The 27,515-nt window shown below is 41.8% G+C and overlaps 1 protein-coding gene across 2 annotated transcripts in view; it reads left to right on the top strand.

Moving 5' to 3' along the window:
- ACSS3 (acyl-CoA synthetase short chain family member 3) overlaps positions 1–27,515 on the top strand; it is a 118,363-nt gene that overhangs the window by 10,458 nt on the left and 80,390 nt on the right. Inside the window, exons 2-7 of one of the 2 annotated variants that reach the window (XM_044979778.1) lie at positions 2,171–2,315; positions 13,248–13,436; positions 21,111–21,245; positions 21,538–21,678; positions 25,223–25,303; positions 25,396–25,491. In XM_044979778.1, the coding sequence (XP_044835713.1) occupies positions 2,171–2,315; positions 13,248–13,436; positions 21,111–21,245; positions 21,538–21,678; positions 25,223–25,303; positions 25,396–25,491 (787 nt within the window). Of the gene's footprint in view, positions 1–2,170; positions 2,316–13,247; positions 13,437–21,110; positions 21,246–21,537; positions 21,679–25,222; positions 25,304–25,395; positions 25,492–27,515 lie in introns of those variants that run through there. The other variant, XM_044979784.1, reaches the window with a different exon arrangement.

The raw sequence follows: 27,515 nt of genomic DNA on the forward strand, positions 1-27,515 counted from the left end.
AAAGTATCTTGTTTGCTTTGCTCTCAGCATAGTGGTGTAACATAAACTCTTATCAAAAGCAAGAAGAAAAGTTGTCAACAGTCAGGTTAAACATCAGCTGAGAGCTGGGAAGTTGAACCTCCAATCTGGATTCAGTCTCTTGTAATATTATAATCACATCAGAAAAAAACATTTAAAAAAAAGGTACAAACATATTTTTTGTTTTTCATTTTAGCTTTAACTCTCTCATTTAATTATTTTTGTGTTTTTTAAAATGTACCCTTATTGTAACGTGAATGTAAGTCTAATGTATTCAGTTTAATTGTAATTGGGTTAAGAACACATACATCCTTAAAACTAGATGGCTTGTTTTGCAGATGGAAAGGCAGACTAGTTTAGAACTAGGAAGGAGTTAGTTTATGTGTGTGTAAGCTGTTGGTCTGATAAGTCTGGAGACAGAAGTTCATTATTCACAGACTACCTGACATTACCCTGGTAACAACTTTTATGATGATTTGGAGGAACCATTTCTAGGGGTAAAGGGTATTTCAGTCTCCATACCCACTCTGTCCTTTTTCTTTATATTGAATCTGCCAGGAATAGAATAGGGTGCCAATTGTGATGCTGTTTTTCTGTGGAATGCACAAAGGACAAAATTAAAATCAAACTTGTTTCAGGTAGGGAACTGAACGGTCTTTAGGTGGTAACTCCAGGTCATTACCAACCTGGATTAGATTTAATAGTTGTGAACCTGTGATGAAAGATGCTACATACATGCAAATATTATTTAAATCAGTCTTTTTATTGAGATGGGGGAAAAAGGGACTCTAATATTTTCTTGCTCATAATGGACCTAATTGTTGAGTCTGAGTTGTGTCCAGTGCAGTACCCAGCCAAGGGTGTTGTGGCAAAGGTATGCCACTGTAAACCCCTCTCTTCCTATGGGGCAGTTTCACCCTGGTACAGTCTAGAGCATCCTCATGGGATCACGGGGTTCATAAATGCTTTCCTTCTGCTCTGTTTAGCTGTTCATCTTTCATTCTTGTATTGGGGTATATGCACAGATGGGGAGAGGGATATACAAGCCAAGTCACACAAAGGGGACCGTGGCTGGGGAAATGGCAGGCAGGGGAATAGGACTAAAATTCAAAGCTCTTCTTTGAAGTACATTTTTTGATGTTGTCTACTTTTGAAGTTGTCCTTTTTGAATACACCACTTTTGTATATTTTTGTATTTCAGCATCATACTACATTTGAATAATCTTTTCTATGTAAAATTACAACAAAAACAAATCCCAAGTTTGTGAAACAGTTTTTAATCAATGACAGTTCTCTGTAAATATCTGGCTATTGAAGAGATCATAACTCTCAGTTTGCAGATTCCTAATCTTTATACAGTTAAAGTACAGCATTTTACTAACCAGTTAATAACCTCGTTTACCCATTTTTGAGCAAATTCTTTTTGATTTGGTATTTGTCTATACTTACAGAGTTGCAGCTGCGCTTCTGTAGCGCTTGGTGAAGATGCTGCCTATGCCAACAGGAGGACTTCTCCCATTGGCGTAGATCTGGGGTCCCCAACGCGGTGCCCATGGGCGCCAGGGCGCCCGCCGGGGCCTCTAAGTGCACCCGCGTACTGGCCGGCGGATGAGCATCCGCTGCAATGCCGCCAACAAGCTGCGACATCCAGAGGCGTCGCCGCCGATTTTCGGCAGTATTTCAGCAGTGATGCCTCTGGATGATGCGGCATTTTGGTGGCGATGCCGATTGACGTTGCCGCTTGTAGGCGGAATTTTGGCGGATGCTCGTCTGCCGCAATGGTCTTCCGTGTCTAGTCGTCTGGCGCCCACCAGACAAAAAAGGTTGGGGACCACTGGCGTAGATACACCACCTCCCTGAGCGGCAGAAGCTATTTCGATGGGAGAAGCCCTCCCACCATCACATGCTGTTTACGCTGGGGGTTAGGTTAGTATAACTATGTTGCTCATGGTATGGATTTTCTGCACCCCTGAACAACGTAGTTATACCAACAGAAGTTGGTAATATAAGTAATCTAACAGCAGGGGCCTTCTGATTTGAAGACAGTGTTTCATCAGTTGTCTGACTGAATGTTATCTCTCCCCCCCCCATAAATTAGTCTAGTTAGTTTGGAAAGACTGTTATCTAATATTGTACTTTTTTTTTCTTTTAGGTTTGTGGATGGAGAGCTAAATATTTGTTATAATGCTGTAGATCGTCATGTTGAGAGTGGACATGCAGACAAGATTGCTATTATCTATGATAGTCCTGTAACAAACACTAAACAGGCTATCACTTACAAAGAAGTTCTTGAACAGGTAAGGTTGATGGTAGAATCCTGTTTTCTAGAAACAGATAGGAAATAATGTCTCATTACGTGACACACAGATATTACAGAAATGTGTGAATTAGAAATAACATAGCCATATGATATCTTGTCTTTCAAATTGCATTTTATTCTTTAGTTGTGTTCTATTCTGATTTATAAACCTCACTGATTTTACCCGATAGTGCATTGTTTCTCTCGCTTCTCTTCTCCACTGGGTATTTAGGCCAAACAGCTGCTGTCCTGTTTTGTCAACGTCTTAGATTTCTTTCTCTCTCTTCCCCCTCCCCACCAACCACTTCCATAGTCCATCTTAAAGAAAAACAGTATAGGTAAATTTCTTTAAATTAACTTACTGTCATCAACAAAACTACTCTTCTAGTAGTGATAGCAATAAGCTTATGAAAAGAAAAGCATATATCTTGACCCAATACACCAACAAAACATCATAATTAGAATTTAAACATTAAAAGGACAGAACTCCTAAAATACGTGCCTCATCCACCAAATTCTAGATCATCATGGAAGTGAAGGTTTTTTCATGTGTTTACCTGGTAAATCAGTTAACATTGAATAATTGGTGAAAATTGGCATATACACATGGAGATGTGTATGGTGCCAGAGAGCTGTACATATGCAGAAAATATCTGTATTCCAAGTTCAACTAGTAGGTGTCGTAGTGAGGGTCTCTCTTGGTCATCCACTTGGACTGCTGTGAGGGGAATACAAGCCTCTGTTGTGCTGGATCCGTGAAGCCTGTATGATGTTCAGCCATTGCCCTAATATCAGAGACTCTTAAGTGCACTCTCAGGGCACAGATCTTCTATCTGGCTGGCACCCCCTTTTGAGAGTTGGAATCTGCTCTCCACTTGTCTAGTCCATGGCACAGTGCCGGCTGTTTAGACTCGCCGGTACTTAAACACCCCCATTTCCCAGAACTCCACCCAAAAGGAGTGAAGCTTCTGGTTTACAGTCTGTCTCGGGGCATGCGTTAGTTGTGAAGCATTTAGCACACACACACTTTGCACACTCTTAACACACTCTTTATGCTCTCTTATACTTAATCATGGAAAGTGAAAGAGATTATACAAAACAGTAAATGTTACACACGTCCTTTTCTATCACACCTTTCCCTTGGAAATCCTTGGGGATCAACTGTATCCTGGGGGTTACGGTGTCCCCTCATGCAGGCAATTATGTGATGGGTGGTCTCTCCCTCTTGGAGCCCCTTATTCAGCTCCTGTGATGTGAGCCCTATTCTTTCCCTTCCTGTCTGGTTCTCCATATTCCTGTGTGGTTGGTTTTTTAAACACCACCTGGTGACCTGCTCTCTTTTTTTTGTTCTGCTCCTGGAAGTTTCCAGTGCTGCTCCCTTCAGAGGAGTCAACTAAACTGCATTTCTAAGGTGGCAGCTCTCTCATTGTCCCTGGTGTTTGCACCTCAATAGAATCATTGTCTTAGGCACCTTTTATTGTATCTGTCTGCTGCATACCAGCCACAGGGCCTGTTGGCAACGGTGGGTCTGTATACATATAAGCACTCATGACTTGGGTGTTTTTCATAAAACAACTGTGGCACCGGCAGACCAGGTGCCAGCTCATGCCAAGGACCCTAGACCTCACTGAACACTGACAAATGCATAGCTGGAAACCAGTCTGGCTCACCTGTGTGTTAGTATTGTTAAAATGAGTATTAGATTTATCGAGAGATGTTATTAGTTTTGGATTTTATGAAATCCTTGTGAGTTGCTGCATCCATTAATCTCACTTATACTATCTGTATCACGTGTTATAAAGTAATATGTAAATATTTGCTTTGTAACTATAAAAGTGGTTGCTAGGAAACCCACAGTGAGGAGAGAAGCATTAACAAGTGTGAAATGCTAGTTTACCACTGGAAGTGTCATCTCCTGCCCAAAACAGAAGGCCCATAGACACTGGACAAACCATTATGGGACATCAGACTTTGATTGCTACCCCCAGACCCATGAAAAGGGGATGGACACAATCACTCATCCCATTGCAGTTTGAACACTGGGGAAAGGGAATAAAAAAATAAAAATCCATGACCTGAAGGATTTGTATCAACATGCTTCTTGAAACTTGGAGGGGGTAATATTTCTAAGCAGAAGCAAGGGATCCCCAAACTGCTTAGCTTAGATTAGCCCTAAAGGATAAATAGAGCTTGCATATTACAGCAGTTTCTATTACTGTTTGAATCTAAGACTGTAATTAATTTATAATAATAATAGGAGATATACCAATCTCCTAGCACTGGAAGGGACCTTGAAAGGTCATCAAGTCCAGCCCCCTGCCTTCACTAGCAGGACCAATTTTTGCCCCAGATCCCTAAGTGGCCCCCTCAAGGATTGAACTCACAACCCTGGGTTTAGCAGGCCAGTGCTCAAGCCACTGAGCTATCCTTCCCTCCTGTTTATCTATGTGTCTGTTTATCTGCTTCAACCTTGTAAATAAGTCTAGTTTATCACGGGATTATCTACAGGTGTGGTCTTTAGTGTAAGGTATAAGGTGAAATTGACATGGGGTAAGTGACGGCTCCTTTGGGACTGGGAATAACCTGAACATTTTTGTGATTTTTTGGTATAAGGGATCATCTGTCACAAAAGCAAGTTTGCCATGGCAAGATAGATTGGAGTACCCAAGGCTATGACTCTATGGTTAGGCTGCTGTAGTTCTTGAGTTCACGCTTGTTACTTGGTTGGTGAGATCTAAGAATAGAACTCACAACTATTTCCCCTGAGGTTGGCAATCACAGTCGTGAGCTACTCCAGACAGCTTGACAACACCTTCAATTTATAAGTGATGAATCTATAACTCTGATTCATCACCGTAGGTATGAGTAATATCTAGATTGTACTATGGCAGTAGGTTCGTTCCCTTTTTTAAAAAGGTGTGTATGTTCTTAGAATCTTGTTCGTTTGTGTTTTGTTTTTGTTTTGTTTGAACCTGAGATGGATGGCCCCTGAGTGCTTGGAGTGCTGAAACCATCCTGACCTGTCTGGCAAATGACCTATATTTTTACCTAGCTGGGAACAAATTTGAATTCTCTCTTAGTTAAAAATACAGGCCACTTACCAGATAGTGAGAAAAGGCTGTGTCTACCCTAGAAAAGAGGCTGGTTGGGGATCTGAAGGTAGGCTCCATATTTGGGAGAATTCATGTCCACTGTGGCCTATATTTATAGCATAGCATCCTTGCCTTGGCCAGTCAGCCCCTGATAAAACCTCTATTGTAAGGGTTTTAAATATTATGGTACATTTATTTAAGTGAGAAAAATACTTCGACAGTGTGGATGCTAATGTCTGATTAATAAATTCTGTAGTTAATGTGCAGATTTGTATACAGCAATTGGTAATCAAACTGGATTTCTTGTTCCAGTACTATGTTTTAGCCATTTTGTTTTGTTCAATTATCTTTATCAGCTGTGCTGAACTCTAAAGTAAACTTCAGTGAGGTAGAATGAGACTCCTATATTGTCTTAATGATTGCAGTGTCCAAAGTGCAATTCAGGTCACTGTTGTAGTGAAATTGTTCCATGGAAAAAGATATTTACAGCATAATTGTGTGTAGTGTTCTGAAATGTGTGAATATGTTTACAAATGTGTAATGTACTCACATTAAAATAGTCCAGTTTGTGAGTTTTCTGTTACTGGCTTTAGGAAAGGAAAAATTGTGTAGTTGCAAACATTGGTACACATCACAGCACTTCTCTAACCTTGTAATGAGATCTGCAGAAACCCTTCATTTTTATTGATTGACTTTCAAGATTTTTTAACCAACATACACTATAGCAGTGGTCCCCAACCTTTTTCGTCTGGCGGGCGCCAGACGAAGGACCATGGTGGCGGTCGAGCGTCCGCCGGCCAGGATGCAGGCACATGGCGCCCGTGGGCATCACGTTGGGTACCCCTGCACTATAGTGTTGTGATGCAGCTATTCATGTACTTCAGCATTTATTGATAAAGTATGTCTCTTGTTTGTTTTTAAATAGCTATCTTAATGATGTAATATCCCTGTGTAAATCCTGTCCAGTGTACCCCCTTTGCAGTAATTTACTTTGAAAAATCATTTGAAATGCAGCTCTTTACCTTTTGGAACCTGAAATTGATGTTCAGTTTCCTAGGTTTGTGGCTGTGTATTCTGTCCAGGTCTAATAATAGCTTTGGGAGAGAACAGTAGTAATAAATAACAGTATTGTAAAGAATGAGAGAGCTGCACAAATTAACTTAAACATCCTCTCTCCACATTTTCTCCTCTTTCTAACAAACCAAGTTAACAGGGAGCACTAGTTAACCGGCCCGAGTATGTAACAAAACACTCTGAAGTCAGCAGGTCATGGAATGCTGTTTGTAGTAGAGTCCTGTCTAAATATTGTCTTTGAATTCTGTACAGCTTATGCATGTGTTCTAATTTACACATTTTCATGCTCTTTTGTCATGTGAAGGAGAGAATGTCAGATTAATATACACTACAATTTATAAAAATACTTAGTCTACTGCTAAGCCTTTTGAAGCTATTGAGTTGGGTGTAATATAATACCTGATTTCCCTGAAATATTTTGTTTTATGCATGCTATCTTTTTGTATTTGTTTTGTTTGTTTTATCTTGCATTGTATTTTACTCCTGTTATATTTCTTACAAAGGACAATATTTTAACAATAAACTTATAAAAAAACACAAATCCTTTCCCCATTTTGACCCATTATGCAGTGTTACCAACCCCCACGCCGTCTTAAAAATCAAGAGATTTGGTATATAAATCAAGTTACTATTTTTTTATTTTTTTTTTGCAAACATAAATAAGTTTATATTTATATAGACAGTTGGTTTATAAACCTCATTAGTGGCTTATTTAATTTCTAACATGTCAGAGCTCTTTACAAAAATGATATTGTTATGCTATACAAAGCACACGAAATCTTTTATAGAGGAGAAGGCAAAACCCCTGCATTTATTGAGAATACAGCAGTTAGCATATGCTTTTTAGTCTCTCTCACACACACACTCACACTCTCTCTCTCTCCTGCCAGTTGATGTTTATAGTTACCAGTCCAGAGTCTGGATCAATCTAGTGGCCAGCCAGATTGGTCGCAGAGGGGAGCCGGGCTCTGTTGGTTGCGATCCGATGCTTCTGGACTGTGGCAAGACGAACCCAAACCCCAAGGCAAAGCATCCTGTTCTCAGTCTTTTTTCTCTGTTGAAATCTATGGATTTTGCTGTGTTAGTTTCTGACCGGTTACTTCTTAATTGGTGTAAACATTCAGTACACCTCCGAGAGGGTCATTCTGCCCTGGTTTAGATTTAATCAGTTGTCCTTAGGGCTGCCAGCCTTCACCTTAGGGTCATCAGTCTGCCCTTCCTTCCTTCATTATGGATGCACATTGATGGTGTCCTTAAGGGTATGGCTACACTTGCAGGTGTGCAGCGCTGGGAGTTACAGCTGTCTTCGTACAGCTGTGTAGGGAAAGCGCTGGTGTGTGGCCACACTCACAGCTACCAGCGCTGCAGTGTGGCCACATTTGCAGCATTTGTAGCGCTGTTGGGAGTGATGCATTATGGGCAGCTATTCCAGCGTTCAAGTGGCAGCGACGTGCTTTTCAAAAGAGGGGGGTGGGGTGGAGTGTGACAGGGAGCGGGGGAGAGAGAGTGGATTTTTGGAGCTGACACTGTGTATCAGCTCCCTGCCTTGCAAAATCTGAAAATTTCCCCGACCACTCATATACTCTTAACTGCAAACAGCCTGCAGACCAGATAAGCAGCTGCTCCAACGGACTCCCTTTCTCTCCCCTGCCCCCGCTGTTTCTATCCTCAAGCAAACACTCATCCCCCTGCCTGCCTCATTCACAGCAAGGTAGTGGGTTATCTCAATTGATTGTTCACAGTCAGTTACAGATTGATCATAGCAAACAGGAGCTGTGTTTGTTTTTTAGATAAGCCCCGAGTTCACAACAAAACAAAGAGAGGCATCATAACAAAACAAAGAGAGTAATTTAGTTAAAAGCATAGTTAAAAGCGTCACCTAATACCCTGGAAGCCAATAACAGCGCTGGTGTGTGGCCACACTTTACGAGCAGCGCTGCAGCACCAGCGCTGCAATCGTTATACCCCAAGCAGACCCAGGTGTACAGCCAGCGCTGCAGCCAGGGAGTTGCAGCGCTGGATGTGCCCTGCAGGTATGGACAGTTACTAATTGCAGCGCTGGAAAGCCTCCACCAGCACTGCAACTCTGAAGTGTAGCCATACCCTTAGTCTCTTCACTCCTTCTTCCTTGACCATTTGGCTTTAACAATGGCCTTCACACCTTCTTTTCCTGATGCATACATTCCTCATTCACACAAACAGTCTTTTACAGTTAAAGGTATACAGCAGTTTTTATGTTGAGCAAGAAAAGGCATTGTAAATTAAGATTTCCTAAATCTTATAATCAAAACCATTTACATTGTGGCCCAGGCCTTCAATGTTCCTCTAATCTCCTTAACATAGGGTATGGCTACACTTACGGTTTGCAGCGCTGGTAGTTTGCAGCGCTGGTCATCCAGCTGTGCAGGGCCAGCGCTGGTGTGTGGCCACACTCACAGCTACCAGCGCTGGTGTGTGGCCACATTTGCAGTATTTGCAGCGCTGTTGGGAGTGATGCATTATGGGCAGCTATCCCAGCGTTCAAGTGGCCGCAACGTGCTTTTCAAAAGAGGGGGGTGGAGTGGGGTCTAGTGTGACAGGGAGCGGGGGGAAAGAGAGAGGGGATTTTTGGAGCCAACACTGTGAGTTTAGCTTCCTGCATTGAAAAATCAGAACATGTTTCCGACCCCTTAGTCTTAACTCTTAATTGCAAACAGCCTGCAGCCAACACGACTCCCCGCTGTTTCACTCCCTCCCTGCCTGCCTCTCATTTGATTGTTTACAGCCAGGTACAGATGATCACAGCAAACAGGAGCTCTGTTTGTTTTTTAGATAAGCAACGGAGCTCCGATCGGAGCTCGTTCACAACAAAACAAAGAGAGGCTGCATAACAAAACAAAGAGAGTAATTTATAAAAGCATTCTGGGATACATCCTTATACCCTGGAGGCCAATCACAGCGCTGGTGTGTGGCCACACTTGATGACCAGTGCTGCAGCACCAGCGCTGGAATCCTTATTCCAGCTGAGTGAGGTGTACGGCCAGCGCTGCAGCCAGGGAGTTGCAGCGCTGGAAGTGCCCTGCAGGTATGGCCACTTACTAATTGCAGCGCTGGTGGAGGTTTTCCAGTGCTGCAACTCGCCAGTGTAGCCATACCCATAGACACAATACAAGATCCTGTCTCTTACGTTCTAAACCTTAAAAACAAAGAAATATATATTTAACTAGAGTGCCTAATTTGTAATACATATAGGAAACCATAGTAGACATTATAACTTATCCTAAAACAAAAGGGTGACCATAATCAGTCATAAGGATTGTTCTGGTCTGTCATTCCTTTCTGCTATTCAAAAAGGGTGGCTAGCAGGATGAAATCAAATCATACATTAATTCTCATAGTACAATTATAAAATCCTGCTCCTACAATATTACTGCATACGAAAATGCTTTACCAACAACTTTTTAAAAATCCTACCTGTTGTTATCCCCATGTTGCTATGCATCTCAGTTTAAGGTTACAATGACAGTGATTGGTATGACGGCATCTGCTGGAGTGCTGTGCATTTAGCAATTTCTGGTAGCTGTTGGGAAGGTTTCAGTTCATAGTAGGCCAGAACATTTGTTTTTGTTACAAGTAAAATAGATAAGACTTTGCTGCACATTCTAGATAAAAAATGGTTGTGTTTCTCTGCATTAGGGAGAATACACGCTCCACTCTAGCCTGATCATAAGGGAGAATCAGAAGCATAGCAATCAATTTCAAAAGAGCTGGGTACCACTTTTCTTGTGTCCCCATTTTGTTAAGGTCCAGGACTTGTCCCCCGCCCCTCCACTCATTCAGTTTTGTTACCCCTGGCTGGAAATCAGGCAGTTCAGAACCTACTTGATACTGGTTCCACTCTTACACAATTGTTTGTTTTTCACCCTCAGATTTCATTGCAGATGGAAATCATGTCAGTAGATTAAGAATTGTGTCTTCATCATAATGCAGTTATTTAGGCAGATGTAGCAGTCTCAACGCCTGAAGAATGTTATCTGTTAGTGGTAATTTTTTCATATAACTTGACTGCTGTTTTATCCGATTTAAAAAAGAGTTATTTTTTCCTATCCTGACATTGGCAGAGTCAGAAGAGAAACCAGTAACATTCTCCCATGGAATGTGGTGGTTAGCAAAAAAACAGAATTTATTGTACTTAACAGATTTTCTGCATTTACTATATTTAATATTTCAATGGCCAAGAGGTCTGTTTTCACAACTTTGAGTCTGATGAAAGTACCTAGTGATACTGCAAACCTCCTTGCCGTTGCAAACATCATTACTGTCATCCACCATTAAAGTGATTGGGCTTGTTTCCCCAACTGATTCAGAATGGTGGTTGGAAAGTGCTTTTATTATTGCAGTGGCTTTTGTTCACCCACCGGGAAATTCTTTTGCAATGTTTGAATTGGGAAACACCAACTTGAGTGGTTGTGTGTGGGTGTGGGGTTTTTTGTTTTTGTTTTTTGTTTTTAAACCTTCAAATGCAGTCAGTCGGTAATCCATATTCTGCAATGGCTTGGCAAAAGTACTTCAGCATTTGTAATCTTCTGACCTTTTCATGATAGGAAAAAATAACAATGTTTTAAAGTCAGATAAAACAGCAGTCAATTCCATGTATGCGGTGCTAGAACAATTTTTGTAGTGGAGGTGATGAGAGCCATTGAACCAAACGGTAAACATTGTATATAATGGAAACCACTTCAACCCAGGGTGTATGACAGCACCTCTAGTTCCAGCACTTATGTCTGTGTACTGTCTGCCTTGTGTTTCTCACATTGCACATCTTTCAGTGAAGGATGCTGTTAAAGCAATCTCAAAACCCGCAGAAGATCTGCTCATGGACATTTTTCATTATTGTAATGGTAGCACAAAACGAAAAGATGCATACAAGCAATACCAGCACTGCTGTGATGCAGACGAGCTTCAACTAATAAGAGAAGGTGTAACAGGGTGGCTCAGTCTCTGCCAAGCAGTAGCAAGATGTAATAACCAGTGGGAGTCCCTTAAAGCCTATTTTTGAAGGTGACTTGTCATTAAAGTGACAGATGCCAGCACCATGGACTAAAGATTTTAGTATCTAGTAAAAAGATTTGGTAAGAACCTCGCTATGGAAAGATTAATGGATTAAACAGTTGAATATTTTTATACTGAGATTGAGAGTCTTGAATCAAAAAAGAGAGAGGGACGGAAATGGAGGAGAGATTAGGAAGAAATGAAGACAAGGAGTTTTATCTCATGAGTGTTAGAAACGAAGTCAAAAATATCTGCCCAGTACTAAGGTACTGATAGGAAGAAGTAAGGGGGAAAAAAGCTAAGGGAGAGATAAAAGTGCCACTAGAAACTATCCTTATTCATAGTTTCGCTGTCTTGATGTAAAAATTGAGTGATGCCTTGAAGAAATATAAAACTTGCCACCTCTGTTCAGGATTTATTTCCTAACCTTTAGGACATCAACTAAACTGCATTGTCTGGCTAAGCCTGAAGAAGGATAGGAGAAACAGGATGTGGTTTTAATTAAGTCCCAACTTTATTTTTAAATGTTTTGGGAGTACCCAGCAGATAAGTCGACAGTGCAGGAATTCCATAATCATTTCATCATATACCCAGGGGCTTCCATGAGCCCTCCCACTTAGCCATCCTGGCCCCCAGCCAACCTGCTGCTGTGACCTCACCATCTCTCCCCTCCCAACTCAAATAAACCAAGATAAACCAAGATAAAGATGCCTACCTGTTTCTTGTTAGCACGTTATATTAATTATCTTCAATGATCCTTGTAGCTGGGGATAATGAATACCTAACACTTAGTGGTTTCTTTTATACTGTACAAAGAATTGTGTAAACATGAATAAATACTTACTATAACCTCTCAGTACTAACTATGTGCCTCACGAGGGTAAATAATTTGCTCATGAACGTACAAGTCACTGGCAGGGTCAGAATTAGGTTTTAGGAGGGCCTGACTTTCAGTCTGATGCTCAATCTGTTAAACCTGTCTACATGCCCAAATAATCTGGAGGTGGGAGGAAAAAGTAATCTCTGAAATTAAATGGATCACAAGGATGTTGGGACAGACACAATGTGGAAGAACTCTTATCCAAAGGATTTAGAAATTAGAGAATACAGAAAATTGGGAAAACATTTGGTATCTTCTCTATTGACCTGTGCCCGACTTTGCTATGTTTTAATGAAACTTGGATTATGAACAATTCTGATACTTTCCTGGCTTTTTTCATATCTGTTTAGTTTAGTAAAATAAACCTGGCCTGCAAACATGGTCTTATTTTGTATGTCTTACATAGATTTTTTTTTAGTTAATTGTAACAGCAATATCAATAGCTAGTTAAAATGAAATCGCTCGAGTATTTTTTTCTTTGCTCTACTTTGTAAAGCCACTAATGCCGATATTTTTTATCAGTTTTTTCATCTTTACAGAAGATGCTGCTGCATTCTCTATTTTTTTTTCTAATCTGGACTAAATTCATTGACCTTGTACTGGAACTTTAATTTTATGTAGCATTCCTGTGGCTTAAAGTGAAAAGCAGCATTAATTTTTAAGTAAACTGTACCAGTGATTCATGGCAAGATCAATGATAAAATGGTCAAGTATGTTGTCCAGTTATTATCTAATATTGACTGTGTTCCTTTTTGTGAGATGCCACCTAAACTGGAAAAGCAATTAATCTGTTTATTGAGGTGCTTGCTTTATACATCTCTTTATCGTTAACTTGAAAATTTTGCCGATACAGGTCTCCAAGTTAGCTGATGTTATGGTGAAATACGGTGTGAAGAAAGGAGATTGTGTTGTCATCTACATGCCCATGATTCCACAGACAATGTATACTATGCTGGCATGCGCAAGAATAGGAGCCATACATAGCCTCATTTTTGGTGGATTTGCATCTAAAGAGCTTTCTAGTCGCATTGATCATGCAAAGGTAACAAACATTTAGAAAAACAAAGCTCATCATAAATTATAGAAAATAATTGATTGTTATATTTCCTCTTTTATGGTAAATAGCCCTGTTTTGTTGACAAGTACCAAAATGCAGACAGATATTTATGCAGAGTGTTATATTTTTATAGCAAGTACTGAGTTTTAACTTTTTGACCTTTAAAAGTATGGCTTTTTATCATGCTGCTCTCTATGCTTAGAACAAACATCCTCCACTGTGGTAACCATTCTACACTTCAGAATCTTGGCTTGAAACCCACTTTTCACCCAGCCTTCCCTTAATTGTCTAAGATTCTGCAAACTGCCAACCTTGTACCTCTCCCTTTTGTTTGTTTTCCATCTGTCCATATTATGTTGTGAGCTATTCCACTGAAGATCATGTTCAAGTACACTATATGGTTATAAAGTATTATGCATGTCTGACGCTATATACTGTAAGTAATACCTAGCAATTTCTATTAGAAATGAATAGTGCTGCTCTATTTTTTTTTTTTAAATTCTGATGATTTATTTTGTGGGAATTACAGCTGGAAAAGAGAAGGGGAAATCGCAACAATTTCTCGAAATTTTATTTATGCTTTTTCAGCAAGCTAGAGGAATGAATTTTAAGCCTTGGATGCTACTGATTGGCAAAATCATGTTGTGAAAAGAACCAAGTAGGAGTGCAAAACCTTAAGGTCAATTTATGTAATAGCACAGAGCTAGCATTTTTCATTTTCATAGTACTTAGGATTAATTAGCTAATATTTGCAAATGGTTCTTCTCTCCAAAAGAGAACACAGTATATAATTATCCCTATTTTACAGATGAGAAAACAGAGAGGGAGGTTAAGTGATTTATCCAAGGCCACACAGCAAGTCTGTGGCAAACCAGGCATAGAACTAGGAGCTGCATGCCCTGGGTTCTGTGCTAGATTATGCTGTCATTTGTTTTAAATTTGAAAGGCAAATCTAATTGAACTATGTTTTATTCTCTTGATGAATTTTTCTTTAGCTAGCTTGCATGTTGAACAAACTGATGTGTAATGAAATCAAAGGGTAAGACGAGGTGAGCCACATTCATACTGAAATTTCAAGATTTGTGCAGATTTCAGAACTCTGTACAGCTTTTTAAAACATTTAGTACAAATTATTTTAGGACTATTTTAAAGCATATGCATTTAAATAATTGTGTAGTAGATGGCATTGTGCTCAACTCAAAGTTAGTAAGATATTCTTTAGCAATTGCCCTAGTTAGTACTATAATTTGTGCTTATTGAACATTGAGGTACCAAACCTCATGTTGGTATGATATGCTAGAAAGAGTTGCATCTTTGGAACAGAGATCAATCTGTGAGAAGTTCTTTTGGGAGAAAGATCACAATTTAGATCTTGTCAGAAGACCCCAAATATAAGAAATAACAAGAACTTTCTATTGGATATAGAAAAGTACAGATACAGTACCAGCTTGCCTTAATTTGTCTTGAATTTTAAATAGCTCTGGAAATGCTGCATAGACCATGATGATTGTTAGTCTTCTCAGATATTGACTGTGCTATAGACATAAGTCAATTGAGATGAAGTGATATGGAATGGGAGTACAGGCATTTGTTATAACCTCATCTCACTTGAAGTGGAGCATATATATACTTTACTACACTGAAATAAGATACTTTTTTCTGATGGCCATTAAATGTCTGTTAGATCTAAACACACCATTTGTTTAAGCATCTTATTTTAATACTTTGAAAAATGTAAAACGAAAACTGCAAGGACACTTCAAATATGATGTGGTCGGATGTACAGCTTATAGATGCTGTGCTTTAAATCACTGAAGCCTCTTGAGGTATGTCTGCATTGCAATTAAACACCCATAGCTGGCCCATGTCAGCTCACTCCGGCTAAGAGTCTGTTTAATTGCAGTGTGGACATTCAGATGCAGTTTTTCATTTTCAACCCATTTTAGCATGAAATGGGATCATCACTGTGTCTCAGAGAAGCTTCTTCCAAAAATGGGGTGCTATCACCTGATGGACACTGGAAAGAACAGACCAAAAACAGTACTTGAACAAAACCCCTGTCCCAAAATCATCATCTTTCCTGTCACAGCTAGGAGCACAGGGGCTGGGTGCTAGTAGAGAGCAGATTCTGGTCACTGAATGTCAGCAATCAGGGCCTGCAGCAGAGCTAGTCTCTAGGCAACCTCGTCAGTACAGCTGTGCTGCAGCAGGCTGCCTTATGGCCCCATTCCCTGATTGGCTGGAGAGGCCAGTAGGCCAGCTTTTAGGCCAAAAGCAGTTCGCTGGCTGCTCAATGCTCATGTCTGTCAGTGTAACTGCTTCTGTATTATCTTCCTGCCTTGCGCTCAGCCTTGCCTCGGTCCTGCCACTACCTTGAAACCCCTCTTTGCCTGCTTTCCTGCTTCCTCCAGCTTCTGCCCTCTGGTTTGACCCTTGGCTCCAGCTTCTGCCTCTGCCTCTGACCCTAGTCCCAGAGTCTAACATTGGTCCTGATGCCTGACCACTAGGCTTGAGACTTTTTCCAACCACTAGGCTAGCCTACCCTTCTGCTGGTTGCCTGACACTGATACACAGACGTACCAGCAGCGGGGGTGGGGTGGGGTGGGGTGGGGTGGGGTGGGGGGTGGTTGCCACTGCTCTCCTCCTTGCACCATGAGTTCCTCAGCTTTGCTCCACCAGGCCACAGTGGGACTGGAGTGACCTGTTCCTGGCCCAGGAGCAGGCTATGTCTCGCAAGTGAAGTGGAAGGGACTCTGTGGCTTGGGGCTCCTCTCCAGGTGGTAATGCCTACCTACTCACAGGGGCTATTACAGGGACGGGGAGTGCCCGGGCACTCATGGGGAGGAGCAGGCACAGGGAGGGGGTTTCGAGGCCCAGCTATTCACAGGGGCACTTGTGGTTTGAAATAAACAAAAGGAATGACCTCTTCACATAACACACAATCAAACTGTGGAACTTGTTGCCAGGGGATATTGTGAGCTATAACCAGGTTCAAAAAAGCCTTAGATAAGTTCGTGGAGGATAGGTCTGTCAATGGCTATTAGCCAAAATAGTCAAGGATGCAACCCCATGCTCTGGGTCTCCCTAGCCTCTGACTGCCAGAAGCTGGGAGTGGATGTCTTGGCATGGATCAGTAGGTGATTGCCTCTTCCATTCATTTCCTCTGAAGCATCTGGCATTGGTCCTTGTCAGAAGACAGGATACTGGGTTACATGGACCTTTGGTCTGACCCAGTATGGCTGTTTTTATGTTGGAGGTGGGGATAGGGGAACGGAGGTGCTTTACATTCCTGGGGGAGCTGGTCAGGAGGGGGGCCACTACTCATGAGTGCAGCCTCTTGTTCCCTGTGGCCTATCTGTGCAGCAGTTTGTTGTCTTGTCAGGCTCCCTGCCTGTCTCACTCCGCAGTCGCAGCAGCCACCAACAGGGCAATTTAACCTTCCCTGCGCAGGCATGCTGAGGAAGTCTGTGGGGTCTCCGAGGAGGGAGCCATGTCCAGAGAATTCAAGCAGGGACAGAGTCAGAGTAGAAACCGGAAAAATACAAATATTGGATTTTTCAAAACCCAGGAATTTTCCAGAGGTTTTTGGTTGGAAAAAAACAAAAATAAGGGGCCCGATTTATTCTGAACAAGACTACTGTTCTTGCACACAGATACATCTATAAATGGCTACTCCTGATTATCATCATGATGATTGGACCATTTGTGTGATTAGGCACCAAGATGATGAGCCTGGCACTTAAGAGACATGGTTGCCTCAGACTAATGGCAGCCCAATCTTATGTTTAAAGAACTATTTATTTATTTTTGTAATACATGTTTTTTAAAAAGTCCACTCTTCCATAGATTTAAAAAGCAACTATATACCTTTATTACCCACTCTTACAGTATGATTAAGGCTAAGATTTTGTCACAGATACTTTTAGTAAAAGTCCAGACATGGGCAATAAGAAAAATTAATTGGAGCCCTTGGCATGTCTGTGTCTTTTACTAAAAACATCTGTGACAAAGTGGGGAGCTACAGAGTCCCCACACCGCTTGCAGCAGCTGGGCAGCTGCCGGGGCCCCAATTCGGTGCTTCAGGGTGGCAGGAGCTGTTGTGGGGTCCCCCCGCTATCTGCAGCGGCCAGGAGCTGCAGGGCGGGTCCCTACTGCCCATGGTGGCTTGGAGCTGCAGGGGGCCCCCGCCACCTCAGGCAGTGTGGTTACCCATAGCTCCCGGCCACTGTTGGTGGTGGGGGGACCCTGCAGCTCCCAGCCGCCGCGGGCTGAAATCACAGAGGTCTCACGGATTCTGTGGCTTCTGCAATCTCCGTGACAAAATCATAGCCGTAAGTATGATTTATCTGCTTTTATGCAGAATGTTACAGAATACTTGACTGCAACTCCTCTTTAGTCCTATCTCATATGGATTATATGCCCACACAGTGGCAGCTAGTCCGGCTAGTAAAACTATGTAAACATTAGTCTTCCCTCCTGCCCCCCCCGCCCTTAAAATTTCCCGCCATTGCACTACCACCAGTGCAGCTCCACTAGTGGAATCAACAGAGTGTGTGTAGTATTGTCAGTCCCAAATTACGAGTCAGAACTACAAAATCAAAAATGAGCTTCTTAATGTGAGGGTTCTGTTCATTGGTCTTCTGTTTTCTAATCCTTATCATTCTCTATTCATGTTTTCATGCTGTTCTCCACATCCATGAAGGCTAGAAACTTACTAAAAAAAATAAAGCTGACATGCTCATGTGACAACTTTACTCCAGAACAACAAATAAGCACAAGTCTTATGGTAAAAGTGCTTAGTGTAGCTCAGATAGTAGTAGCAGCAGTAAAGTCCATTTATTTATGTCTGAATAGTGGTGACAGCATAGAATTTTCAGAAGCCTTTTTGAGGCATTCTAACTTTGCACACTCAGCAGCTGACTTCCCAATGATCTGCCACACACCATCCACCCATCCATCTCCTTGCTGGTCATCCCCTACTATGATGACCCAACACCATTCCTTCCATAATAACTTCCTTGCATTATTTCTGTTTCTATGCCTGATGTGACCAAAGTACATAAGTTTGTGCCTGTTGATTTTTGAGAGCAGATTCCACTTCTCTTCAGTAATATTTTTAAAATAAGCATTTGTTCTCTTCCATCCAGGAGATGCACAAGTGTCTTTGCTAGCACCACATCTTAAAGACTTTAGTTTTCTTCTTGTCAGTTAGTTTCCAAGGAATTCCATTCATAAGTCATTATGAAAAAATAAGCTTTTTATTTTTCTCATAGCAACTTATGGTTGTGAATTCTGGGAAACTAATGCTGCTGACAAGTAGAAAATTGAAGCTTTTGAAATATGGTAGAACAGATGCTGGATTTCAATCATTGTTTAATTTAATCCAGACCTTTACAACTCGTAAAGCGGCGAGGGCCATATTACTCCAAAGAAAACAGCTGAGGGCCAAACCCCCCCGGCCCTGCTGAACCCCCCCCCCCAGTGCCGCCAAGCCCCCCCCAAAACACAACATCCCCCCCAGCACCACCCAGCCCCGAAACAGCAGTATTGAACCTTGGTAATATGTTATAGCAGGCCCCTAAGGTAGTAAAATTAAGGTAAAAGAAAAATGTCTTTTTGCTAGAAGTAGAAGAAGATCTTCCCCCAACCTTGTAATCAATTGCCCTGTTGAATGAATGAGGTGTGAATGAGGAAGGTTTGGAAGGCAGCACCTCCAGACAGCTGCAACCCTTGGAGAGGGGATGGGAGCCAGACCAGATCAGTAGAACAGGTCAGCCACTGACTCCTTGCTCGCCTCCTCAGCCCCCCTCCCCTCCGGCTCGTCCACTCACCCCCCGCCACTGCCCGCCCGCTCGCCTCCTCAGCCCCCCCACCCCCCTGGCTTGCCTTCTCACCCCCCGCCACTGCCCGCCCGCTCGCCTCCTTAGCTCCCCCCCCCCCCCGGCTTGCCTTCTCAGCCCCCGTCACTGCCCGCCCGCCACTTCAGCCCCTCTCCCTCACCCACCGCTTGCCTACTCACCTCCCGCGAGCCACACAGTGAGCCCTCACGAGCCGCATGTTGTGCAGGCCTTTTAATCTGACTGAGAGCAGATATGGATGACAAGATGGTTAAAGCACTGGTGTCGTCTGATGCCCTGTCTGTACTAACGCTGCCGATTGTGTAATATATATTACAAACACATAAATAATAACACATTGCATAAATATTTTTTAAAATAAAGTATTAGCATATAAGTAAGCTTGAAGGTTATGAAACTTTGAAATTTTGATTTTTTTAAAGAAAATTTATTTTATTCAATTTTAAAAATCTTGATTATCTGTGAAAGTCCAGAGACAAATTGGACAGCAGGAAGGCAAGACGGGATGCACTGGGGACAAGCAGGAATGTGTGTAGCCTACACTGAAGGTAGGGAATGGGGATTTCAGAGGGAAAAGAGTTTGCATATCCCTCTCACCTCAACACCAGAAAGCAGGACAGGAGAGCTAAAGATAATGGGAAGAAGGCTGTATGTGAGCAGAGATGTGAAGGAAGCATGGCAGGGTTAGCAGGGATATGGAGTGAGAGAGAGCAAAGATAGGAAAGGGTAGGGGGTGAAGAATGGGGGAGCCATTTATGACACTCGCAATCAATGCCCCTATACTCTGGAGAAAATATTCATCTTGCCTAGCATGAGTTTCACTCCAATTAACTTGATCTTGCCTGAGAATAGATTTGCAGCATACAGAGTGGCTGGGGAAGGGTAATCACATGGGACCCCTTAAACAGCAACTTCAGCAAAATTAGCCCTGACTAGTCTATAAACATAACAATGGGAGACAATAGTTGTTAGTATTTTAGATTAATTACAAACTAATTTATTCAAATGTAGCCTCCACATTACTTTAATTAAGCTGAACTATATGGAAAGTTTGAAGATTCTATCTTATTCTGTTGTTGAGGTTATTCTGGTCAAAAAGAGAGAGATGATAAATGCTGAACTTATTTTTTTTTAAAAAGCTCATTTCAAAAAGATTTTTAAAATATTTTTAACTCAGACTAATTAATGAATTTCCTTAACTAACAAATTTGGAGATGGTACACTGTATTATTCATGCATAAGAAAGCTACTCAAGTCCCATTCTAAGTTCAAAGCTTAACTCATCTGTAACTATAGAGCTGGGGCCACTGCCTCCATCATGAGATTTCTGGTAATATACACAATAAACTATCTTGGTCAGATTGTGAGATTGCACAGTATAAACTAAGAGCACTCTTGTTGTGCTTGCCATTTTTCAGAGGAGAGAAGATTGGTTCAGTTCTAAATAAGATGAGTCTGACTATTAGTTGGCTTTTACTTCTTGGAATAGGACTAATATACATTTGGTTTAGTTAATTTTTGGAGGCAAGGTCTTGGAAGTTATGTCAAAACATTTTGTATGTTGTTGTAAAGTCAGAGGTGCCCTGACTTTAAATTGTGCAGTTTAATGTTCTCACTCCCAGTGTAAATGAAGAGTACATGATCTAAACAATCATTTTAAAAAATATAGAAACTTGTATGTGTGAAGAATACAATGTTCTCTTAGAAATGAAGTAAATGTGTGTATTGTGTGTAAGGGCTTTATTTACTGAATAATTTTATGGCAAACATTTTTAATATACTATGATCCTCTTTACTTTAGCCCAAACTTGTTGTAACTGCAACTTTTGGGATAGAACCAGGAAGAAGAGTGGAATACATGCCGCTTCTAGAAAGAGCACTGGAGATGATACAGCACCAACCTGAGAAAGTTCTCATATACAGTCGACCTCACTTGGTAAACTTATAGTTGTTCTTGCTTATTAACTTTTTACGTGTCTTCTTGGTGTCCTTTTTTTCCTTTTTAATCAAATATGTTTTGCTGTGCATTTTAATTGAGATCTTTCATGTCATGAGATTTAAATAACTTTTAATTAGCTAGTAGAGCTTCTGTGTCTGAGAGATTAGGTATACTAGCTTTGTTCAAGGTATCCATATGGGAGACTGGATGCTGCATATCTTTTGAGCCACTGTCTTTTATTCCATCTGATTAAATTTCATTGAATATTTCTGTGTTTCTTGGTGTATAGGGAACTGTTCCTCTAGTCTCAGGTCGTGATCTTGATTGGGATGAAGAAATAGCAAAAGCCAAGCCTCATGATTGTGTTGCTGTTCGTTCAGATCATCCACTTTACATTCTTTATACATCAGGAACGACTGGCTTGCCCAAGGTAGGGTACTATCTTTAGTATAAATATCTGTCACCAAACTATTTTCTGTTCCGTATCAGAGAGCATTTAATTAAAAGGCTGAAAATGTTTGCCAAAGCTCACCTCAATGAATGATAAGCATTGTTAGAACTGCTTTGATCTCATTTACTCACATTTCATTACTTTAACTTTTTAAGATTTAAAGTTCATTGTCTTCCAATAAATCATATTAGTGGATCTAAATGTGAATGACATAAAATAAAATGCATTCTAATCTAAATGTTTGTTTAATATAAATTCTTTAGGAGAAGGGACATATTTCTTATCTATGTATGCACCCTCTATATTAGCAGTGTGATATGTTTATATAATAATTTAGTGATAGGTTGGTCAACAGTGTTTACTTTGTGATCACTTGTTTGTTTTATACTGAATAAAGGAGGATTAGATAAGTCCATGAATTTTAACTGGAATCAGGGTGTAATGTTGATTAATGTCAAATGTAATGTTCATATGCTCCTTTTTTTTCCTTTTTTTTTTAAATGGAGGAAGTTGAGATTGAATAAGGTTAGACAACTAAGGCAGCATATGCTTTTCAAATTCAGTCAGTTATATATCTTCAGAAGAATTCTGATATGCTGAGCAGAACACAGAATGCCCCAAACTTTTTTCTTGGCTACTTTATTGCTATATTAAAAGATTTTCCTGTGTATATTTGTATATTTTTTTCCAATTCTCCCCCCCCCCCAAACCCCCAGGAACTTTAGCCAAAAACTTAAGGTATCCAAGAATTAATGAAAATTTACGTTTTGTCTGCTGTCCCCCATTATTTTAAGATTAAATGTCAAACCTGTTTCACCTTTGCCTGTTGGCTGATTCTCTTGCTACGAGCAGTCTAAAACTGTACACTACTAAAGCAGCAGCCCATAGGGTTTGTGTTAGAACTTTCTTACCGCAAAGGAAAGGAGTATTTCTTCAGTAAAATGTCTGAAGCAATACTCCATTTAATCACATATGATGCAGATTTAAGTGTCTTCTCAGACACAGTAAAAAGGTCTCCCCTCATGGGAGAGCGGTGGGAGGATGGAGGAAGCATCTAAAAGACTAAGTGGAAAGCCCATTATATCTTTGTGGAAAACAGACACTTAATATCTGTCAGTCTGTGAGTTAATTAACTCTTTCTGGCCTAGGTCACCTTTCAATGAGACATTTCTCCCTTGGTGTTCACACCTCAACTGCTAGAAGAGGGCCTCATCCTCCCTGATTGAACTAACCTCGTTATCTCTAGACTGATTCTTGCCTGCATATTTATACCTGCCTCTGGAAATTTCCACTGCATTCATCTGACAAAGTGGGTATTCACCCACGAATGCTCATGCTCCAATACATCTGTTAGTCTATAAGGTGCCACAGGACACTCTTTCGCTTTTTATAGATCCAGACTAACATGGCTACCCCTCTGATACATAATATCATGACACTTAACTCTAAACTGTTTTTGGTTTACTGATTCTAGGGAGTGTGGTAGATGGGTGGGAGTACATAAGAGCATGTCACTGAGAAATCTGGGTCCAGAGGTGCCAGCTATGTGCTTTTCCATCCCTTTCACTTGCCCCATTCTGGTACTGCAAAAACTTTTCTATATCATAACAAGTTGGAAAGAGAGCTGTGTAGTGCTGGTGGCTGGGTGTGGTCAGTGGAATACATAATGAATGGCCTGGTAGGTAGAGGAAAATATTGAGTGAGCAGAACTGGGGATAAATAGCTAAAAATACAATTGCACAACAAGAAGAAAACCAAATAAGACGGAGAAATGGGGGCAGAGAATAGAAAAGAAAATCTTAAAATAGAGGCAATGACTGGCATGAAAGGACATAGGTTGAGAGAGGGGGAAGGGATTCCCAGGTGCCTATTCATCTTGAGGTGAAATACAACTAAAAAGGCTAGGAACGCTACTTACCCTCAGTGACTAGGAGCTTTTAACAAACAGATAGCAATACAGTTAATCAAAGCACAGAGGAGTCAAATGCATGATGCTTCTTTTGGAGAATTAAAATAAAGTACTTAGATGAAATGGCAAAGTTATTTGTGGGGTATTACAGCTAAGCTTATATAAGTAGGTGCACATAGGTCCTGTGATCCCCACTCTTCCAAAATTTCTAGCGACTGCTGTGCTAACTGCATCCCAGAAGCAACTTTTAGATGTCAATAGAGTTGACCAAAACTCGTAATTTCCAGTTAGGGGAAAATTTCCACCTTTTTGAAATTTGATTTAGACTGGAATAAAACTTTTTTTTTCAAAATTTCCTGCAACCCACACATTCTATTTAAAATTTTGCTTTGAAAACTTCAATACATGATGTTTCCAAAATGAAATAGGCTCCCCAGGACCCTGCCACTAGTGTATGAAATTGATTGTGATTCTTGTCAGTTTTTCTTCTGCCCTATGCTGTACAGCACTGGTGAAATAGCAGCCAGATAGCCAATCTGTCAGACTCAGTATGTTTTTGTGAAATATTCTGGGCTCAATGAATCAGCATTGAGCTAGTTTGGTTGGAAATTCTCGATCAGCTCTAGTTCTCAACATAACTGACTGTGCAAGATGCTGTTAACAACAATATATATAATATTCCATAGCATGGTGCTTATGTTCTGTTACTGAAGAGAAGGAGAAGATTAATTTCTGTACATACTTGCATTAAATTTTCTTTTATTTTAAATGTTTTATAAAATTTGTTTGTAAATGTGTGGAAAACTGATTTTAAAGAGAGGATTTTAGCTGGGTGATGGTTGTGTTGTGTAAATAATTGAGATCAGATCTATTTTTTTGCTCTGTCTTTTGAACTGATCCTCCAGGTAATAATGCAAAAGTTAATTTTAATCCGTGCTTGGCCGTTCTTCAATGGGACTACTTGTATGAGCAAATATTTGTAGGATTGGGCTGTTATATTATCCTGATATGGCAGGGATGTCAAAGTTGAAGTTAGACAACTTTAAATATTCTAGCTCAGGGGTCCCCAACCTTTTCAGGACCAGGGACCGGTCATGCTTGCGGAGGGAGCGCTCGTCCCGCGGCTCAGCTGGACTGCCCGCAGGCGTGCCTGCGGGAGGTCCACCGGCTCCGGTTGAGTTGCCGCAGGCATGACTGCGGACGGTTCGCTGGTCGCGCGGCTCAGCTGGACCGCCCGCAGGCATGCCTGCAGCAGCTCAACCGGAGCCGGTGGACCTACCGCAGGCGTGCCTGCGGGCAGTCCAGCTGAGCCGCGCGACCAGCGAACCGTCCGCAGTCATGCCTGCGGGAGGTCCACCGGAGCCCCGGGAGCAGCGGACCTCCCGCAGGCATGACTGCGGAGGGAGCGCTCGTCCCGCGGCTCGGGTAGACCTCCCGCAGCCTGCGGGAGGTCCACTGGGTCGGTTCGCGGCCCGGTTTGTAAGAGGCCGGGCCGCGGACCGGGGGTTGGGGACCCCTGTTCTAGCTAATTTATAGTAATGAGATTTTTTTAATAGAGATTTAATGTGTGTTTGCCTTTTAAGTGATCTTAATTTTAAATTACTTCTCACTTAGGGTGTTGTTAGACCAACAGGTGGCTATGCGGTTATGTTGAACTGGACAATGTCAGCTATATATGGACTCAGACCTGGAGAGGTAAATGCTATTTAAATTGTAGTTGCATGTATTAAAACTTTTTGGAACACTTTTTTTTTTTTAAACTGAATTTAATTTTTATTTTATTTTAGGTATGGTGGGCAGCTTCTGACTTAGGCTGGGTAGTTGGCCATTCCTACGTTTGTTATGCACCTCTCCTGCATGGGAATACAACTGTTTTGTATGAGGTAAATGCTTGAAAGAGACAGAATATCTTTTATTGGACCAACTTCTGTTGATGGGAGGTACACATGTTGGAGCTACACAGGGCTCTACTTCAGGTCACTGTTATCACTGTTTGACATTTTACCATCTTCGTGCTATGTTTAGATGTGTTGCTTTTTAAAATTTCTGAGACTACTTCAAAATAAAATTAACTGAACCTAGCATGAACCCTAATCCTGCAAAGACTTTTTTGCACCTTAATTGTATACATCAGCGGTTCTCAAACTTTAGCAACCCAAGGACTCCCATTTTGATTTAAAAATTTTGGGGACCCTGCAGTTCCCCCACTGCTCAGCCCTAACCCTGCCCCCTTCACCTAGGCCATGCCCCCATTCACTCCACACACCCCCGTCGCTCGCTCTCCCCCACCTTCACTCTCTTTCACCAGGCGGGGGCAGGGGGTAGGGGTGCAGGCTCTGGGAAGGAGTTTGGTGCAGGGTGCTGGCTCTGGGCTGGGAGTTTCGGTGCGGGGTGAGGGCTCTGGGCTGGGGAAGGGATTGGGGTGGAGGAGGGGGTGAGGTGACTGGCACTTACCTAGGGTGGCTCCTGAAAGCGATCGGCACATCCCTCTGGCAGGGGCTCCTAGGTGTGGGGCCTGGAGGTCTCCATGTGCTGCCTCTGCCTGCAGGCACTGCCCCCTCAGCTCCAATTGGCTTCAGTTCCCAGCCAATGGGAGTTGCAGAGCCAGCGCTTGGGCTGGGGGCAGCGCACGGAGACCCTCCTCCCTGTTCCACCGGGCTACAGGGACATTCTGGCCACTTCTGGGAGCGGCATGGAACCAGGTTCCCTGCTCCTTCTCCACCCTCCCAGTGCCTCCTTCACGCTGGGGAACAGCAGTTCCCCAGCATGAAGGAGACGCTGGGAGGGACGGGGAGAAGTTGATCACCGTGGCTAGCAGACCCCCAGGGTTACCCTCGGGGACTCCTAGGGGTCTGTGGACCCCAGTTTGAGAAACGCTGGTATACATAATTCCATTAAAGGCAACAGGACTACATACATATATACAGTTAAATACATATATGTCTTTGCATTAAGTTAGATGCTTGTGGGTCTTTGCATGATCGTGGGCAATAGTGTGCTATCATGAAATAAACGTACGTTTGGGAAGAAATTTGGGATGTTGTTATCCTGGGCCAGCAAAGAATGACTGCTTTGGAGGAAACACTTTCTTAACCATGGAGATAATGGAGGATTGGCTCTAGGTGTTTAGCACTGTGGTTCCCAAACTTTTTAGTGCTATGGCTCCCATAAGGATGTTTTAAAACTTGGTGGCTCCCTACAACCAAGTACAATGTTTTTTTTTTTTTTTTTAATTGACTTAGGTACTAGATTCAAGAGTTCAGGACACTATAGTTCAGATGGTTTTGCATCTTGACTTGTCCTGCAGTCCCACTCTTCTTTTGGATCATGGTCCTGCCCCATCAGTGCACGGCCCAGCACATGTAGTCCAGTTAAGATCTTCAACCAGTATGAATTAATCAAGGATCTTGAAAATTTCCTCACTAGTTGTTCAGCTTAGGATTTCTTTGCAAAATAAGTCTTCAACTATTATACCTGCTTTGTCAAATCCCATATGCATCAGAAGCTGAGCCATGTAGGCGATGTCTGTGAATTGGAATGGGTTACCTAGGGAGGTGGTGGGATCTCCATCAGAGGTTTTTAAGGCCTGGCTTGACAAAGCCCTGGCTGGGATGATTTAGTTGGCATTGGTCCTGCTTTGAGCAGGGGGTTGGATTAGATGACCTCCTGAGGTCTCTTCCAACCCTTATTGCCTCTTCTTAACTTGTTTTGTCAACTGCTTCTGGATGTTTTCTGCAAGATAATCATTGTGTCGGTGGATGGTATTATTTGACATAAAAATGGTTATCAGTACCATGGCTACTTGTTCCCCAGTCATAATTTTACACGTCTATTGCTGCTGGAAGTTGAATTGTTTGGTAAATGGTGTGTGCAGATTTACCTTTTGCAATTCACCTGGCCACAACAC

This window comes from Mauremys mutica, chromosome 1, assembly GCF_020497125.1.
Source record: "Mauremys mutica isolate MM-2020 ecotype Southern chromosome 1, ASM2049712v1, whole genome shotgun sequence".
NCBI lineage: Eukaryota > Metazoa > Chordata > Testudines > Geoemydidae > Mauremys > Mauremys mutica.